Source organism: Bos grunniens, chromosome 13 (assembly GCF_055505025.1).
Source record: "Bos grunniens cultivar Pamir isolate PY7600 chromosome 13, Bosgru_T2T1.0, whole genome shotgun sequence".
In the NCBI taxonomy this organism is placed as follows: Eukaryota; Metazoa; Chordata; class Mammalia; order Artiodactyla; family Bovidae; genus Bos; species Bos grunniens.
The window spans coordinates 1,999,913-2,017,789 of record NC_141177.1 but is presented as its reverse complement, the minus strand read 5'-3'; the positions used below and the strand labels follow the sequence as shown (position 1 = coordinate 2,017,789).

General features: G+C 43.8%; 1 protein-coding gene and 1 long non-coding RNA gene across 26 annotated transcripts in view; one reads left to right on the top strand and one right to left on the bottom strand.

Annotated features, from left to right (window-relative positions):
- Positions 1-17,877, bottom strand: part of BCAS1 (brain enriched myelin associated protein 1) — a 99,609-nt gene that overhangs the window by 9,910 nt on the left and 71,822 nt on the right. For 10 of the 23 annotated variants that reach the window (XR_015138809.1, XM_086331262.1, XM_086331263.1 and 7 more), the window contains 2 exons: positions 13,168-13,209; positions 5,933-6,106 (listed from right to left, as the gene is read on the bottom strand). The exons of 7 other annotated variants lie outside the window; for them this stretch is intronic. Coding sequence is in view for 15 of the 16 variants with exons in the window: in XM_086331262.1 (XP_086187388.1) it covers positions 5,933-6,106; positions 13,168-13,209 (216 nt within the window). In the remaining variant the exon portion in view is untranslated. The remainder of the gene's footprint in view (positions 1-5,932; positions 6,107-13,167; positions 13,210-17,877) is intronic. 6 more of the 23 variants (XM_086331265.1, XM_086331268.1, XM_086331270.1 and 3 more) reach the window with 1 other exon arrangement.
- On the top strand, positions 1,394-5,016 carry LOC147359952 (uncharacterized). 3 transcript variants are annotated; one of them, XR_015138811.1, is made up of 3 exons: positions 1,394-1,621; positions 3,730-3,825; positions 4,454-5,016. It is a non-coding gene; the product is annotated as an uncharacterized LOC147359952 (long non-coding RNA). The 3 variants fall into 3 exon arrangements; XR_015138810.1 differs by lacking the exon at positions 1,394-1,621 and having other exon boundaries at positions 3,289-3,825; XR_015138812.1 differs by lacking the exon at positions 1,394-1,621 and having other exon boundaries at positions 3,442-3,825; positions 4,528-4,807.

Here is a 17,877-nt window from a genome sequence, read left to right as displayed (position 1 = left end):
AACTTCCCTAAGTTTAATTGTTCCAATGTGCTAGTGCTGGGTACCTGCCACTTTAAGACTGAGATCTGCCTTCTTCTGTCTTCCCTCTGTTGCTAGCCTTTGGTGGGAGTTGGGGGAGGGCGGCTTGGATTGAATCTGCAGATTCCCTGGGCAGTAGTGGATCTAGGCTACAATCTTGAAAAGAGACCCTCAGGATGCCAGGGAAATCACTGCAAAGAAGTTCAAAGTCTTTACAAAAAGTAAAGGAGACTGCCTTGAGCTTTTTCGTGATTCTTCCCTGCTGTTCGTTTTGAGGTACAGTTTAGTAACTGCCTTGAGCTTTTTCGTGACTATTCTCTGCTGTTCGTTTTGAGGTACAGTTTAGTAACTGCCTTGAGCTTTTTCGTGACTATTCTCTGCTGTTCGTTTTGAGGTACAGTTTAGTAACTGCCTTGAGCTTTTTCGTGATTATTCTCTGCGTTCGTTTTGAGGTATAGTTTAGTAGTTGAGTTGCTAAGTCGTGTTGGGCCCTTTCGACCTGTCCATGGGATTTCCCAGGCAAGAATACTGCAGTGGGTTGCCATTTCCTTCTCCAGAGGGTCTTCCCAACCCAAGGATCAAACCTGGGTCTCCTGCATCGACTGAGCTACCAAGCTGCACTTGTGGAAAGGTGACTATACGTGAGTTTAGACAGAGTCTTGTTAAGTCTGTCTGCTGTCTCTTCAACATCAGCAGGTACTGACAGTTACTTCCCTGCTTCCTCCCTCCCTCCCTTCTTCTTTCCTCTCTCCCTCTCTCTCACATTCTTTCCACCCCTTCTCTTTCCTCTCTGCAGAGCCCTCTTTCAGTGATAAATTAAAATAGTTCCTGTTGGGCTTTGTACTCAAAGGACTATAACCACAGCAGCTTATTTTTCCCCCAGCTGTCAAAAATAACAGACTTGGTGTTTAAAGAGATGAAAAAATCCTTTCAGAGACTATTTAGTACTTTAAAGAACAGTCTGAAGACTATTAAGTAATTTCGGAGATTTCCCAGTGTGATATTATTGAGCAACTTTCTTTACAGAGTTTATTTTTATTCATGGGAATCAAAGACGAAGCATCTCAGGGCTTGGATTCGCAACCAAGCCTTGCATGTTAATAAAATCACTTTTTAAATGTCTTTCATTGTGCCATGCATGACTATAGCTTCATTCCCAAAGAATGTTTGAAGCATCTCCAATATACATCACTTATTCAAAATCCTAGTGGAAATGTTTGGTGGTCAGTTCCCATCTCTTTGAAAGGAATGCAAATGTATTTTGATAGAGATCTACTTCAACTGAAGTTGATATTTAAAAGAAGAATTGGGATGACATTTTATTTTAGCGAGTACAATAGCCTGGTTGTTTACTAAATCAGCCCCATTACAACAGATTCCAGGAACTGGATCTGCTAGAAAGCTCCAAGATAAACAAAGGTTTTGAGTCCAACCTTTGTGTTTTACCAAGAGGCTCACTTGAAACGGAATTGGACAATTCAGACAAAATGAAACAGCCAACATAAATCTTATTTTAGTGGCAAGTACATTCAGAAAACTTGTGTCCAAGCTTTACGAAAGTCATGGATTAATTCTCCTATCTTTTGCTTGGTCGTATTTTCAGGTAAGTGTCATTTCAGGTAAGCCCAACACATAAACATGATGTTTCCACAGAGAACATGAATAAGAAAATCACAAAAGTGGACCTTTGGCTGTTCTATCTGCTTTTAAATTAAACAGCTCCCGGAAGCACAGGAAGCATCACTAACACGCGAGTGCCAGGGTGAGCTTTAGAGGCAACGAAAGCCCGAGTGTGCGTTCTGCCTCTGCTGGTCACAACTCCGTGACCTTGGGCAGGTCGCTTAAACGCCGAGTCTTCAATACCCGCATTTGCACAGTGGGGCAGTAAGAGGGTTTGCGGGCGGGGACTTTGGGTTATAAACGAGTTGATGCACGCGCTGTGCTCGGCACAGGACTGGCCACGTAATTTGCATGCGATAAACAAACGGTAGCTATTATTATTACTATTAATAGCTGAGACCCGCCAAATGACTATAGAGTCCCCTTTCAGGGTGGGAAGGAATGCCAAATCTCTGGTGAAGCCAGGAATTGCCCCAAACAAATGCTACTTTAAAAAGCCTTTCCTTAAAGAACAACTTGGTATTCATATTTTAATACTCGGGAGGAATCCAAGATTAAAAACTTTGGCTAAAAGACTCCCGTGTTTTGTTTAAGAGTTAACCTTACAAACAAGTCTCTTTTTTTCCATGAGACAGTCCATGTCAGCAGGTTTTCTTGGACTTACTAGATTGATGCAATTAACAAAACCCCTCTGATTTCATGGCTGTCTCATTTGGGCATTTAATTTCCCCAGTATTAAAGTTTAAGAGTCTTTCTTATCTAAGCCTGAGATGGTTATTCCAACAAAGAGTTTCTTACAAAATCAACGGTCCAAAGAAAGAGACAGGAGGAGGATTAAAGGAAGCGCTGTGCAACAGTTTGCAGGAGAAAGCACTTCTCAAGAGTAAGGTGTTATTAATATTGACAGAGTGAAAATCTACGCCTTTATGCTTCCATCCACCACCTTTCTGCTTTCATCTGCCCACCTGGTTTGTGGGTACCCGAATACAGGTCTCTACCCACTCACTTTGTAAAAAGACACGAGTGCTTCAAACAGCCAATTTCTGACACACCGTTGAATGAATACACGTAGGTATCGCTTTCTATTTAGGGTGGACAGATGTCTTAGCCATTCCTCGTAATTGTTTCCAAAGTCTGCAGGAGCCCATGGGATGTTTGTAAAGTGCTACATCTACACGTGGTCAATGTGATCCTAGGACTTATATGACTCTGCTTTCTTTTCCTGGAAATATAATTATTTGAAAAATGATTTTTATGAAAGAATAATTTCTGGGAAAAAAGATCTCTTTAGAAATCAACTGGGCAATGCATTTATTAAAAAAAAATTCAGCCAAGAGGTACTTTGCCATGAGATAGTAAAATACGCTATCTGAAAGAAATTTAAGGGAAGTGAAGACTAGAAAGTAGAAAATCAATGGTCAGATGAATTGAAACCCTGATTACAAAATGAGGGTGATGTATTTGCAATTGAGTTTTCTCTTCTATTAAAGTCAATTATTTTTAAAAATTTATTTATTTGTAATTAAAGGGATGATTAAATTAAATTAAATTTACAATATTGGCTCATTACTAAATAAAAATATACTGTTTTACAATATACAATATTGTAAAACTTTACAATATTGTATATTTTATAATATTGGCTCATTACAACATTGGCTCATTACTAAAGTCAATTAATATTAAAAACTATATTCTGCTAAAAATATCTGAAGTCAGTTTAAAATATTTACTTATTCAATTATAATGCTTAAGCACATACTCAAAAAAGAAAAAAGAAAAACCCCATAGTGATGGGCTAGATGCTGTCTATCTTCAAGCTCTTAGACAAGATTTTTATTTTTCCTACAAAAATCCAAAGACTTTGTTTGGAAGCCATGAAATGTTAACTGGAAGTGTTTCCTGAAATTAATTGCTAATTGCCATCTTGCAGGAGTATACTCCATGGGGATATTAACACCTGTGCAGAAAATAGGTTATAAAGAGGTTCATGCAGTTTGGTGAAGCAGCTGAGGTTGTGAGTCGAAAATACATGGTGTGTGCTCACTGAATGTGGCATAGACTTCAAAACAAATCTGTTTTCTTTGCTAGGTTTTGTTCTCCATGAGGACGGGGACCACATCTGTTTATGCTCATCGTTCATCTCTGCTGCCTGCAACATAGTGGGAGCTTAGTGATATTTGTTGAGTAAGTGAGTAAATGAAATGCAGAAAGTCGGAAACAAACCAAACGTCCATCAGTAGAGCAAAGGTTCATCAGAACATGATAATGTAATGATAATTTAGTATATTTCTATGTAATGATAAGTCAGCATGTTTATATATATTCAGTATAATCAGGATAATTCAGTAATGTCAATGAATAATTAGGATATCTGGAATTTTAGGGGAAACCCCAACCATCATGGAAGCATAGGGGTTTGAACATTAATAGGAGGCACTAATATTCAAATCCCAGGTCTAAGCTTTTTAATGGGAAAGAGGAAATAAGAGTAATGGACACTGTGAGCCCTGATGCTGTGAACTGACTGCAGGTTACTTGGGGAAATTATGTCCTTTTCCACCTCATCCGTATCCTGCAGAAAATCGATTCTAAGGGACTCTTATTTCCAATTTGTTGGCCTAACAGTTCAGACTTACAGTTTTTACTGCTGTAAAACATCCCCAAACATCACCCAGTGGATGACTCTGGAGGATGCGTTTAAACAGGGGACCTCACTTGAATTCAAGGATGTGTTTGGAATGGATGCAGTGGGTGGTTGAGAGGCCTTTCCATGCTTTATCTGGAGTCGCTCATATCTTTCTCTCTTTTAAAGGAAGAAGTCTCATGTCAATTATTTGGAAGACAAAGTCATTCTGTTTGCCTTTTCTTTTTTTTTGTATCTCTCAGCTCCATCCAGAAATGAGAAAGCTGGATCACCCTCAGCGTTGTGATGAGTTATTTGGGGATCCCATTTGTAATTCAGATGGGTTGCCAGAGAGAGGCCAAATGTTCTTTTCCTTCCTGACGTAAAAATTGATTTAAAAACTCAAATCTCGAGGCCTGTTTTCAGTGCCAAACTGCAGAATGACTGGCCAGGAAGATGGATGGGGTCCCGGTCATGCAGACTGCCTACCGCTTCTTACTCCATGAGGATTCAGCAATAAAAGAAAATGATTCCCATCAACAATCTCTGACAGTGATTTTTAATATGCCTCATCTCCCACTGGCAAGGGTTTTGTTCTGTTTTGTTTTGTGGACTAGAAAGAATTCCTTAACAGGTTGAGCTTGTGAAATTAGAGAGTTGTTTTCTCAAAGGATTAAATTCCCAAATACTCCTGGAAATAAAGGCACACTATAATGAAATTCTTGCTTTTCATTAAAAGAGAATTAAACCAATGACCTTTTACATGTTTTTGTTTTTTGTTTTGTATTCCAAACGATTGGGGTTTGATTGCAATGTATTATTTAAGTTCCCGGATGTTTAAATATTTAATATACATAACTCTTCATAGACACCCAAAGATGTCTGCCCACATTCTTTCAATGCTATAGAAGTTAAGAAGGGCAAATTCACCAGCTAAATTACACACGCTATTAGGAAATTGTCATTTCCTTTCATATCATATCCTGTCTGGAATTGTCTTTAAACAGGCTTTGCCCAAATTTGTGTCACCCACACATCCCCTTCAAAAGTTTTCCAACATCAAAATATAAATTGAACCATTTATTACTCAATCCTTTAAAAACGCCTTATGTTCTTTATGGAAGGGAGTTTCCTTTATTTTCAAAGGAAACTGCATATTATTACCATAACGAGGAAAGCAGAACCGCTTGCCAAAAACAGAAGGAAACTTTTAAAAATAAATAAAATTAAAACTAAATAACACAATTTCCAGGTGGTTACTGTTGGCTGCCACGGCTCAGGAGCCTAGGCGACCTCTTCCTTTGTTGAGAAGGAAGTTAGCAGGGGTTAAGGGTTACTGGATGGCATCACTGACTCGATGGACGTGAGTCTGAGTGAACTCCGGGAGTTGGTGATGGACAGGGAGGCCTGGCGTGCTGCGATTCATGGGGTCGCAAAGAGTTGGACGTGACTGAGCGACCGAACTGAACTGAACTGAAGGGTTAAGGAAAATAAACAACGAGGAGACATTCTCTGTGACTGAGTCAGCAGGATGAAAGGGATTTTTGGTGTTTAGTTGGTATTCCTTCCATGCTACCTAGAGCCCTGGCTGACCACCTGCCTTGGGCTCTTGGGTCTCAGAAGCTGGCGCGGGCATCTCAGCCGCCCTGAGCCGGAAGCAGAGCTTACCATCTGTCTGAGGAGCGCCATCAGGGAGGGCCTCGGGGCTTTGCGTTCTTCTCTCCTGGGTGCTTCTTCTGCCGGCTCGGGTGTGCGCTCTCCTTCTTCGCCGAGATCCACTGTTTGTAAGGCTGACTCTACTTCCTCAGACTTTACAGCCTCTACTGGCGACTCACACACCACCTGGATTGTTCGGCCAGGTGATAAGACAGTGGGGGAAAAAAACCATCCCCAGACATGCTTTATACAGTGGGTCCTGGCTGTCCCCTCACCCACATGGTTGCTGCAGTTTGGAGCCTGGAGCCCTTTCTACACGGGCACGTCGTCAGGAAGTACCCGCCACACCACGTGCTCTCCAAAGACACGGATTCAGAAGAGGCAAACGTCCTGCGCGGTGAAGCCACACGCTCCGGCTGAGGACGCCCTTTTAGGAAAGGCGCGTCACCGCGCATTCGGTACCTCTTCACTCTATTAGACGCTATTAGACCCTATTAGATTTGGGCTCCCGTAGAGGAGAGTCACACTCGGCTTACGGGCACATTCGGTACCTTTTCACTCTATTAGACGCTATTAGACCCTATTAGATTTGGGCTCCCGTAGAGGAGAGTCACACTCGGCTTACGGGAAAATCGGGCGTCACCATTGGCTTGAGAGTCCGAAGCTGAGACGGTGGCAGGACGGTTCCCACCGCACAGCCTAGCTCCCCACCGCGGAGAGAAACCCCCGCCTCGCGGAAAGGATGGCGGGACGCCCTCTCTTCCATGGCCTCGACTTCTCAGTACCACTTCCCACTCCTCCTCAGACGAGCCACTTGCTCCTGTTGCTTCACTGGAGTCCCTGCTCTCAGAAGCAGGGAGAACTCGGCAAAGGCACGCTAAGCCCCGCACGGTCCTCAGTGAGCTGTCTGAGCGGTTGCTGACGCGGGGCTGAGACAGGAGCCCTGCCCTTAGACAACTCACCTGAGCCCCGACTCCAGACCTGTCTGTCTGCATCGCCTCACTCCCTCTGCGCTGTGCTCGCTACACCTGGGGCGGCTTTTGTGTTTGCATTTGTCCTGGCAACAGGACATCTGGCCTGGAGAGAGTTTTATAGCTTCCTTTTTGTTTCCGCAGGCAGGGGTTGGCAAACTTCTACCAAATTCTTTCCAGAGTCTGCTTGGGGATGGCCCCTGAGCTAAGAATAGATTCTACATTTTTAAAGGGTTGGAAAAATTGTTTAAAAAGATGGAAAAATTGGCAACAGAAACCCTATGTAGCCAGCAAAATCTGAAACATTCACTATCTGGCCATTTCCACAAACGCTTGCCGTCTCTGCCTCAGAGAGAAGTCTCTAGAGTCAATGGCCTCTCTGCATTTGTTTTGGCTGGTACCAGACCCCTAGCCTCCTCCAAATTCTTTTCTTGCTGTTAGAGTTGAGGGGAGGGGAACAGAGTCATTTCCAGAAACACAGCATGATTGTGGAGAAAATATTTTCCTTTCTTCATGCAGAAAATATCACTGGTTTGTAAATAACCCAAATGATCTGAATTGAGAAGGACCCTTCATTCTATACTGTCAGTTGAAGCAAGAAGGCATCCATCAACAAACCAACATACACACATCCTAAAATACGGCAATTAAATCATAGCACTCTCTCCCCACCTTCCGTTTCTTAGGGTATTGACGAGTTCCAGCATTTCCTCTTCGTAATCTAAGATCTAGGTTGGGGAATTATGAAGTCAAAAGTCCCAGAATGCAAGGTAGGTGGCGTCAGCATGGACTGACCAGGCCTAAGACAAAAAGGAGGGGACTGTGGCAAACGAAAGTAAGTTGTCCCATCAAAAGATGTGAAGAGGCTAAAAGTACTGCACTGGCCAACAAAGCATGTTTGTAATGAGGTTTCTGCTGCTGGGATGCTGAGCTTTGACCCAGGCCTGTCTTTAGGAAACCAGGCATTGACTAGGGCCAACTAAGAGACTGGATTGGCGGTCAAGTGTGGTCCTGGATTTCTATATCCGGGACTGACTTAATTCAATTTCATTTCTGTAAAATAAATTCCAGCCGAAGAGTTGGCAGTCTGCTACAGTGACTGTGAGTGCGGCGTCCAGCGCCAGCCAGCCTGGGCCTAAATCCAGACTCTGCCCCTCCCAGGGGCTCTAAGCCAAGGTCCCCACTCAACGTCCCTGCACCTTGGTTTTCTCATTTCTTGATGGGGATAGTACGACACATCAGAAAGTTGTTTTGAGAATTACATCAGGCAACATATTTAAAGTTCTTAGAACTGTGCCTGACACACAGGAAGCATTCAGTTAATACCAGTGGTTGTCACTTTGAGAGTGTGGGCATGAATTATCTGGAATCGCCCACCATGCACGACTCCACTGTTTAGGAAAGATATCAACAATTATGTCTTATTATGTCAGATGCGCAAGGTATTTTTAATATGTTACCTCAGTAAAGGACTACTGAGTTACTCAAGCAAGCTCAGTCTAGTCTACAGATGAAGCATCTGAATGAGTGAATGACATACCAACAGGTAATTAGCCATTTCAATGAGGATGGAGCTGTTTACCAGTAACCAAATATCTAATAGTGTCTTAACAAATAACAGTATGGAACAGGACGTTATGGGGTTGGCTTGGTGGCTCCACAAAATTTCTAAGAACCCGGGCTCTTGCTACCCTCCGACTCTGCCATTCTTGGCTTTCCACCCTTTTATTTGCTACCTTATGGGCATAAAGTAGCTGCCACAGCCTCAGGTATCACATCCTAAACCCAATGTCCTAAGAAGGAAGGAAGGTCACAACTAAAAATTTTCTCCAAGTGAATTTCTGTATTTTGATCCTCTAACTCAGAGTACATCTCATTGGCCAAACATAGGTCACAATCTTATCCCTAGATTAATTATTGCTGAAGAAAATGGGATTTGGTTTAGACAAATCACAACCAAATACTTGGGGCTGTGGTAGTGACCAAGCTTACCTAAGATCAAGGGGAAAAGGGTACAAGAATGAGAAATGGCCGTTAGGTAGGTAATGAACAGAGACTAACTCACTGTCTGGGTTTAGAATTTTTGTGTGGTTGAACCAGCAAGTTACCTCTGTGTGTGTGTGTGTGTGTGGTGTAGGGACAAGAGGGCAATTACTCATATGATAAAATGACCGTATGGCAATAACTTTGTAAATCAACTTTGAGTGGCAATGGTTTCTTGCTGGGCCTTTCCAAATGTCAAGAGGTGTCACCTTATAAATCCTAGCCCACAGTCCATTCTTTGAAACACAACTGTTTCAATAGGGAAAAAAAAGAGACTTCTGGAGACTCTCATTAGCTTTGAAGTCAGGCCAAGAAGTTGGCTTGCAGCAGCCAAGGGGAAAAAAAAGATCCATTAACATCCAGTGTGGAAATCTAGAAGGATTTGAGCTAAGTGAGGATCTTATTTACATATACAGACATGAGAATTTGATTTTTATTTGGATAGTTTTCTGATTTCTTTCCAGGCCAGAGCTTTGGAAAAAATGCTATTCCTTATTCAGAATATATGACTGCCTCTGAACATTTTAACTGGGTGTGATGGGCATAGTGAAACCCAGATTTGCACTCTATTTTAGAATTAAATCTCTTTTGCTTGATTTCAACTGTCTTTCAGTTGCTAAGTCATGTCCAATGTTTTGCAACCCCATAGTCTGTAGCTCACCAGGCTTCTCTGTCCATAGGGTCATGTCCAGGCAGGCATACTGGTGTGGGTTGCCATTTCCTTTTGCACGGGATCTTCCCAGACCAGGGACTGAACCCTCATCATCTGCATTGGCAGGTGGATTCTTCACCACTGAGCTACCAGGGAGGCCCTTGGTTTCAGTAGGGCATGTTATATGTTGCAGGAAGATGGCTAGTGCAATTCACACCAACAATACACATTTCAGCAAAACGCTTCACTTTTGCCTCTAATATTATACCATATTTACTCTTGAAATTTGGTTTATATAGTTTTTACTAGAGCTATGAGTTTCAGAAAGTGATTTATAGCAAAATTGGTTTCCTCCACTTAAACTTCACCTATGCCATGATAATATTGACAATTTTTATTTTAGACTTTTTTTAGATTCTTTCTGATTTGATTTATAACCTGTCATTTATAACCTGTTACTTGACTGCAAAGATATTGTAGTGATTTTACTTTTATACCCAACTCACAGCTGATACACAGCATAAGTGAAGGGGGAAAAAGGATTTTTACTACTGAAAACCCCTGGGGCTGGGGCTTGGGTGTTACTGCAATACAACCCGGCCGATGCTGACTAATAAAGCATGCAAACCCATTTAAGTCAATGAAAAAGAACAAATTCCAGGCCATGTAGGGTTGCTGCTGGACGAGTCTCTCCTTTATTCTGCACTGACCGACGTGCTGTTGAAAATCTGAGAAAGTAGCCAGGCCAGAAGGCTAAGCCAAGGGAGAGCGTGAGGGCCAACAGATTTCACTTTCTTTTTCTCCAGGTAGAGCTGGGTGTTCTCTCACTTACAACTGACAACTTCCTAAGAAAAACAACCGAACTACCTGTTCCCCTGATGGCAGAGCTTCTTGGGAAGGAAAGCTCTTCTCCCCTCATGAGTTAGAACACGACCTCAGGTTAACCAGTGTTCCAGATGTTTTCAGATTATAATGAAAGGATTCAATATTCTCTGTAATTGGGATAAATAAAAACTTGCCCCTGATAGAACCAGAGGTTTATTCTATGAAAAGAGTTCATTGGTTTAAAAAAACCTTACTTTTCTTTTCATGAAAAAATTTGAAATCACTCTGCTCTTTGATTTGGGCTGGTTGATAGGTCAGTTTGGGGAACTCATGGTAGAGATATTTTTTTAAAGTAAATTCAACCACATTTTAGACATAAGAAGTTGCGAGTGAAAGGGCTCTTGTAATGTGGTTAACGACACCTATTTGTCCCGTTCTGAAAGTTTAGAGTACAGTCCATTGCTTTGACTACCACCACCTCTTTTGCTCAGGAGAAGGAAATTAAACCAATTAATTGTTTTTCATACATCTTCACTCCATGTAGACACTGAGTCAGCTGGGAGGTGTGTAATTTCCCAAGGAAGTAGAAACCCTGATCCCTGGGAAGCGCCCACTTCCTGGTGTTACACCGCACGTGCACTGACGTTCCTGCAGGGGGCGGTAGACTTCCTGCAAAAGGCCCTGAGCTGACTCCACTCTGCCCTCGCGGCAGCAGCCATAGACTGGGCAAAGGAAGGAAGGTGTCTGTGTTCTAATAAAACTTTATCTATAAACGCTGAAATTTGAATTTTGTATAATTTTCATATATCACAAAATATTATTCTTCTTTTGATTTTTTTTTCCAACCATTCAAAATGTAAGACCCATTCTTTCTTAGCCTGTGGGTCACACAAACACAGGTGATGGGCTAGATTTGGCCCGTGAACTGCAGTTTGCCAACCCCTGAATTACTGAGTTCTTTTGTGTTTCAGGCATTATTCATGTAATTCTCACAAGAATAAGGATTCTTACAAGCGGTAAGTCATATTATTACGGCCATTTAAGAGATGAGGAAACTGAGGTCCAAAAGGTGGCACAGCCTGGGGGTGATGGGCCCAAGATCACAACGCACTTACCGTATTCTTTTCAACTAGTTGTCAATTAGGAGATGAAATGTGGAATCTTAAAATGAGAACATTACGGGTAGGGCTAAGCAATTTAAAGCATTTTAAAATGCTTCTTTATTTTCTTGACAAAATATTTTGCGTTCGCTTGCATCTCGATCTGATTTTGTGTTATCTTTTGGTATCAATCATTTAACTCTAATTCATGTTATTTTTGTGTTCTAAATTTCACAGTAGAAAATAAGACGCTTTATATTTGCCAGTTAGAGATCTGCTCTGCACTTGCATATGCAAGCTGCAAGAGACACGGGATTCCTCAGGATTCCTACACACAGGCATACAAAAAGACGTTCCACTTCAAAAAACATGGAACCTGGAAGCTAACAGATGCTTTGGATTTAACATGCAGCTTTTAAATTTAAAGTTCCTGGGAAGAAGACTCAAAGAGTTCCCCCTTGTAGGGTGCTGAAATGGAGAGTTAGAGTCTCTAGAAAATAGCCAGTAATACTCTTGAGAATTTTCTGGAGTTACAAGAGTCCTGAGGTTTACAAGCTAGTAAGTTTGGCTCCAAAAAGGGGGAGGGAGAAGGGGAATAGAGGGAGAGAGAAGGAAGGAAGAAGGAAGACAGGAAGGAGGGAGGGAGGAAAGAGAAAGAAGCAACAACAGGACAAAGCAGATTCCAAAGCTCTCTCTCCCAGCAAGAATTACGACACAGCCATTCCAATTTTCACTCCACACCACAGACAACATTTCTGGACATATCTGGATTTCCGACTTCTGCTCAGTTCCAGCAATTAAATAAAAGTGAAAACACAAGCCCCGGCCATGGCAAGCAAACAAGAGACATCTCGGAAGAGCCAAACATATTTTGCTTTGGCAAAATGGTAACAATCAGTTTCTATCTTAAGGAGTTGTGAGCCCACTTTTAACATTTTTTCCAAAGACTGCACTTCTTTTAGAGCAGACAGCTGCTGCTTTGGGTCTGACACTCCCGAGGCCAATTTGTTCATCTCCCTGGAACATGTTTTGGAATGATACATTTGTGTGATGGCTTACAGGGAGCCATCTTCTTAGACATGAATGCACTGTCTTGAAAGTCTTGACCATCACTCTTGGAAATTAAAGCCCCCAAAGAGAGTGAGGCTCAACTTGTGTCTGTCAAGTGTAGACCCATGGAGTCAGCTCTCCTGCCCAAGAGAATGTCTCACAGCATCTAGTGCAGCAGTATGCTCTGATGCCTGGGTACCTGTCCTGGGTACCACCCACGGTTAGTAGAGAATCTAGGTTGCCATGGAAATAAAAGCGAAAGAGCAATCCAAGTAAAATGAAGCAGAGGGTGCAGTATCATGTCCCTTAAGGAAGGAGCAAGATGTTCTTGGCTTGAGTAGACTCTTTCAGCCCCTAAATGGTAACAAATGCTAAATGCATGCTCTGATTCTGCATTTTATCTGCATTGATTCAATGGGCGTTACAACTATTGATCCAAAGTCATTCCCCCATAGTCACTAATCACGTGAAAGGGTGAAAGAGTCTACAGCGGATGAATCACACTTGGAGCAAGCGAGAACCCACAACCCCAGAGCTGACGTGCCCAGGGGTCCCTCATGCCAGAGGTGAACATGGAATGATTCTGTCATTTCGTGTGTAACTTACATTCTCCTCTGCACCTGTGGGGACTGAATCCTCTTTAACTGACTAAAGGGAAGATAAAAACAAAAGCAAGAGTTAGGATGTTACCAAACAGGGCCAACGGCTTTCTGGTGCCATTTTTGGGTACTGCTTGTGCACACCTTGTTCCAAGAAGAACTCAAACGAGGCTAATACAAATATAAACAGCGTAAATTAAAGGATGTATTTTAAAATGCAATGAAGGAACAATAAACATACAGACGCAGCCTGACTACAAATGGGGTGACGAGGGGATGCTACAGAAAACACAAAGGGCGGCCTTGGCTGCGGGCCAGTATTAATAACACGCGTGCCTTGACAGTTCCTGCTAGCTGTTGAAGAGAGGGACCTACGGTCTGTCACACGAGATAGTCACTGTTGGGTAAGATGCATGAGCTGCTCCGGAAAATTCTGGTAATATGTCCAGAGCAATCCATCCCGCGATCCTCTTAGAGGAAGCAGGCGCTGATGTCATTAGCAGGGTCCTCAGCCTTATCCTGATGGTCGGGCGGTGGCCAGCATCTGAAGCTGCTTCTTACCAGCCTTCGATGTGGGCCAAGGTCATTGCGCCAAAGAACAACCTGGTTAAAATATTTCTACGGAGGGCCAGAGGGCTGGGGTCCAACATATCGAGCTTCAAACCCTGTTAATCCCTGCAGTAATTCTAGCATCTCAGTCCTGCCCCAGATAGGAGAGGTATTACCAAATTCTCTCCAAGGTCAATGTCACAATCATCCTATCGGTTTGACAAGCTCCAACCTGAGAGTTCGTCTTTGCATACTTCTTGCAGTTGTTCTGACACATTGAGGTGGGCGGGTGGTGGCTACAGGCCACTGCGAGACTCACTTGTCAGAGCTGGATTCTCTTCCCAGAAAAGTAAGCTTGAACAAAATATTTTACAAATAACTCCAGGGTGTTCATAGACCCTTGCATCTCTTCTCTTGGACGCCAGGGCAAGAACTCTTTCTATGTCGGTGTTTATTTATTTATTTCTCTTTGCCTTTGCTGGGTCTCTGTTGCTGCCCCCAGCTTCTCTCCAGTCGTGGCGAGCAGGGGCTGCTCTCGAGTTGTGGGGCCAGGACTTCTCACTGCGGTGGCTTCTCTGTTGCGGATCGTGAGCTTCAGCAGCTGTGGGACGTGGGCTCAGAGGCTTGGCTCCTGGGCTCTAGATCACAGGCTCAACAGTTGTGACGCACAGGCTTAGTTGCTCCGAGGCATGTGAGATCTTCAGGGATTGAACCCGTGTCTCCTGCATTGGCAGGAGGATTCTTTACCACTGAGCCATCAAGGAAGCCCCATCTATGTCGATTTTGTCCCAAGCCCTGCCTTTATTTTTACCTAGAAAACATGCAGCGTGCAAGAGAGAAGGGACCTGACATTTACAAACATATCCTCTTTATCTGGCGCTTGGTAAACATCATCTGACTTAAAGCAGTCCCAAGCGGTCAGTATGCTGATCTTCACTTACACAGCAAGAAACAAAGTACAGAGAGCTGGAGTCACTTGTTTAGATGATAAAACTAGAAAATGATGGAAATGGTTCCAGAAGCCAGTTTTTCCCCCTGTCATGATGATTTGAAGGATCAGACATTTTTTGGTAACTGTGTGAGCTTCTCTTCTACCAGAGCTTTCTCTCTAGATGAGATCTTCAGATTTGACCACTAATTTCTACTTATCTTCTTCTCACACTGAAGCTTACCTGAGCACAGAAAAATATCCCTAAAATGGATTGTGGGTTTTCTGGAAGCTTCTGATTGTTGGAAAATCATAGAACATTCAGAAGCAATTGCAAGTAGTGTAGCTGTCTTGGAACCACACCCCTTCTTCCCGAGACCACTCGGGTACTGTTTAATCCTATGGAAAGGCAAAGAATTATATGATATTTTAAGCAGACTGCCTTAAAGCTGACCCAAAAAAGTTTCAAGAGTCAACATCCTGTGCACACTGAGCTGAAAAAACCCTCCCACCACATGAGAACAGCCCTGCTGGCTTTCCAGGCGCTCTCTGCTGCGCGGGGGGCTGGAAGGAGACTGGTTTGTGCGCTGGGTTCCTGTGTTGGGAAAGTTCTTGGCCGTTGACGGCTCACTGTTTTCCAGAGGAAGCTGAAAGCTGGGTGCAGGTGAGGCTGAGATGTGAAGGGACGCCTCCAGACAGCGAGGCTTTCGTCATCTTCATCACGGCTCCGCTCCTCCTGATCCTGCTAATGTTTCGGGAGTTGGCGTTGTAAGTATCGTCTGTTCCTAAAGATATGGCTGTCTCCTACTTTAAAGCTATACTACCCAGGAAAACACTCCTTATGTTGGGAATTAGTCCAGTGGACCATTTCTCAAAGTAATCTGCATACTGTTTTCACAATTCTTGACCTGTCCGTGTACCATCTATATTTACTTGATATTTTTCTTTAAGTTGACTATCTTTTCATTTAAACAAATGTATTTAAAAAGAAAACAGCTTAACATGAACATCATATGAACGTCCTCCCCGTAACCAGAAGAACGTATTAAAACCACTGCAATGTGTAACGGTGCTCATCAAATTCTAATTATTTTTAAGTCTTTGTTAAAAAGAGAGATCATCAAGTGTAAACGCAGTTAAAAAATGCTTCTTAATACCAAGAAGAGATCTTATAATTAATGTCACCAGAGGAAATGGAGTAGAATGGAAAGAAGATAACTTTGCATCCCATGATGGATTAAATGTTTAGAGTTGTCTCCTGGAGCCATTCAAAACCATCTTGCACTCTCCATTTGCACACTGGCTTACGGGCATAACCTTCAAGATGGGGAAAGTTGAAATATCCGGTTAGAAGGACCCCAAATCGGGTAATGAGACACGAGGGTCTTGTTGCCCTTTAGGGTTTGACACACGTACGGCAACCTGCTCAGAATCCAAGTCCTGAGCGTCTTGGACGGTGGGGTCAGGTTCAAATTCACTGCTGCAGCTGTGCAGCCTCGGGCAAGTCAACCGCGTCTCTCTGAACCTCAGTTCACACACCAAAAGTGGGTGATTAGACGGTTGTTCTGAGGAAACACACAATAAAGCCTGTGAAGGGAGAGTCATGCCCGAGGCAGAGCTGAGACTCATCTGCGTCTGCGGGCTGGGGTCCGGCCACAAGGCAGCTCCTCCCAGTGCAGATGTCGGGACCTTCCTTTCCGCGGGTGAAGGAGATGCCGCGAGGTGCATGTAGGGCGGTAAGAACAACTCGAACTATGTTGCAATGAGGGTTCAGGTGTGTGCAGTCTTTTCTAGAAGTCAGGGGGTACGGGAGGAGCAGAAATAAAAATTTTCAGAAATGGGAAGAGAACTCATCTGTGGAAGTAAGGACTCTGGGGGAGCCAGCGTCCTGCAGGAGTAGTTTTGGGGAGGACGCCGGTGGTTGGAGAGCCCCTTACCCAACCCAGCTCAGCTGCCCTCGAGCTGGGTGTGCCCTGGGGAGAAGCAGGCTGCATGGGTGCCAAGGGTCTCTCTCTTCCCTGAGCAGCTGCTCCCGGAGCTGAGCTTCACACAGAGAGTTTTCTCCACCGCCTCTCGAGTGGCAGGGGGGCGGCGGCAGGCTCCGAGGACATCAGCAAAGCATCGGGTCAGTTGGCGTGGACCTTCTCCTTGGTGGCTCTGGGGGCAGTGGTGCGGTTAGTGAGTGATCACCAGGAGGAGCACAGAAGAGGCCTCAGCTGAGTCATGATCACCTTTCTTACAGTCCTAGAACTATCTGAATGGGTGAGTAGGCGTGCGGATTTACGTGCTTCAGTGTGTGGAAATGGCTGGTGTGACGGTGAGGTGTGTGAGGCGCCTAGCACAGCGCTTGCACAGAGTATGCGCTCAACGAATGGAAGGGATTTTTGCACGTGCTGGGGAGAAGTGGCATGATCTCAGCCTGTCTGACCTACTTAAGGCTTTTCTTAGGGAACCCCCTACATGGTTGATGGGAATGTATACTGGTTACTGGCGCAGCCATTATGGCAGATAGTGCAGAGCTCCCTCAAAAACTAAAAACAGGGTTGCTGTATGATCCAGGAATCCCGCTCCTGGGCATATATGCAGACAAAATTCTAATTCAAAAGCATACGTGCACCCTATATTCACAGAAGCAGTATTCACAATAGTCAAGACGTGGAAGAAATCTAAATGTCCATCAACAGACGAATGGATAAAGAAGATGCAGTACACACACACACACATCCACGCTGAAATGCCACTCAGTCATAAAAAGAATGAAATACCGCCATTTGCAACAAGATAGATGGACCTAGAGATGAGCGACTAAGTGAGGGAGGCAGACGAGGATAAACATCACGTGACGTCACTTACACGTGGAGATGAGCGACTAAGTGAGGGAGTCAGACGAAGATAAACATCACATGACGTCACTTACACGTGGAGATGACCACACTAAGTGAAGGAGGCAGACGAGGATAAACATCACATGACATCACTTACACGTGGAGATGACCACACTAAGTGAGGGAGGCAGACGAGGATAAACATCACATGACGTCACTTACACGTGGAATCTGAATATGACACAAACGAACTTGTCAGTGAAACAGACAGACTCACAGACACAGAGGACAATCTGTGGTCGCCAAGAGCGAAGAGGGGTGGGGAGGGATGGAGAAGAAGTTTGGGATTAGCAGACGGAAACGATCACACAGAGACCAGACAAGCAATGAGGTCCTACTGTATAGCACACGGGAC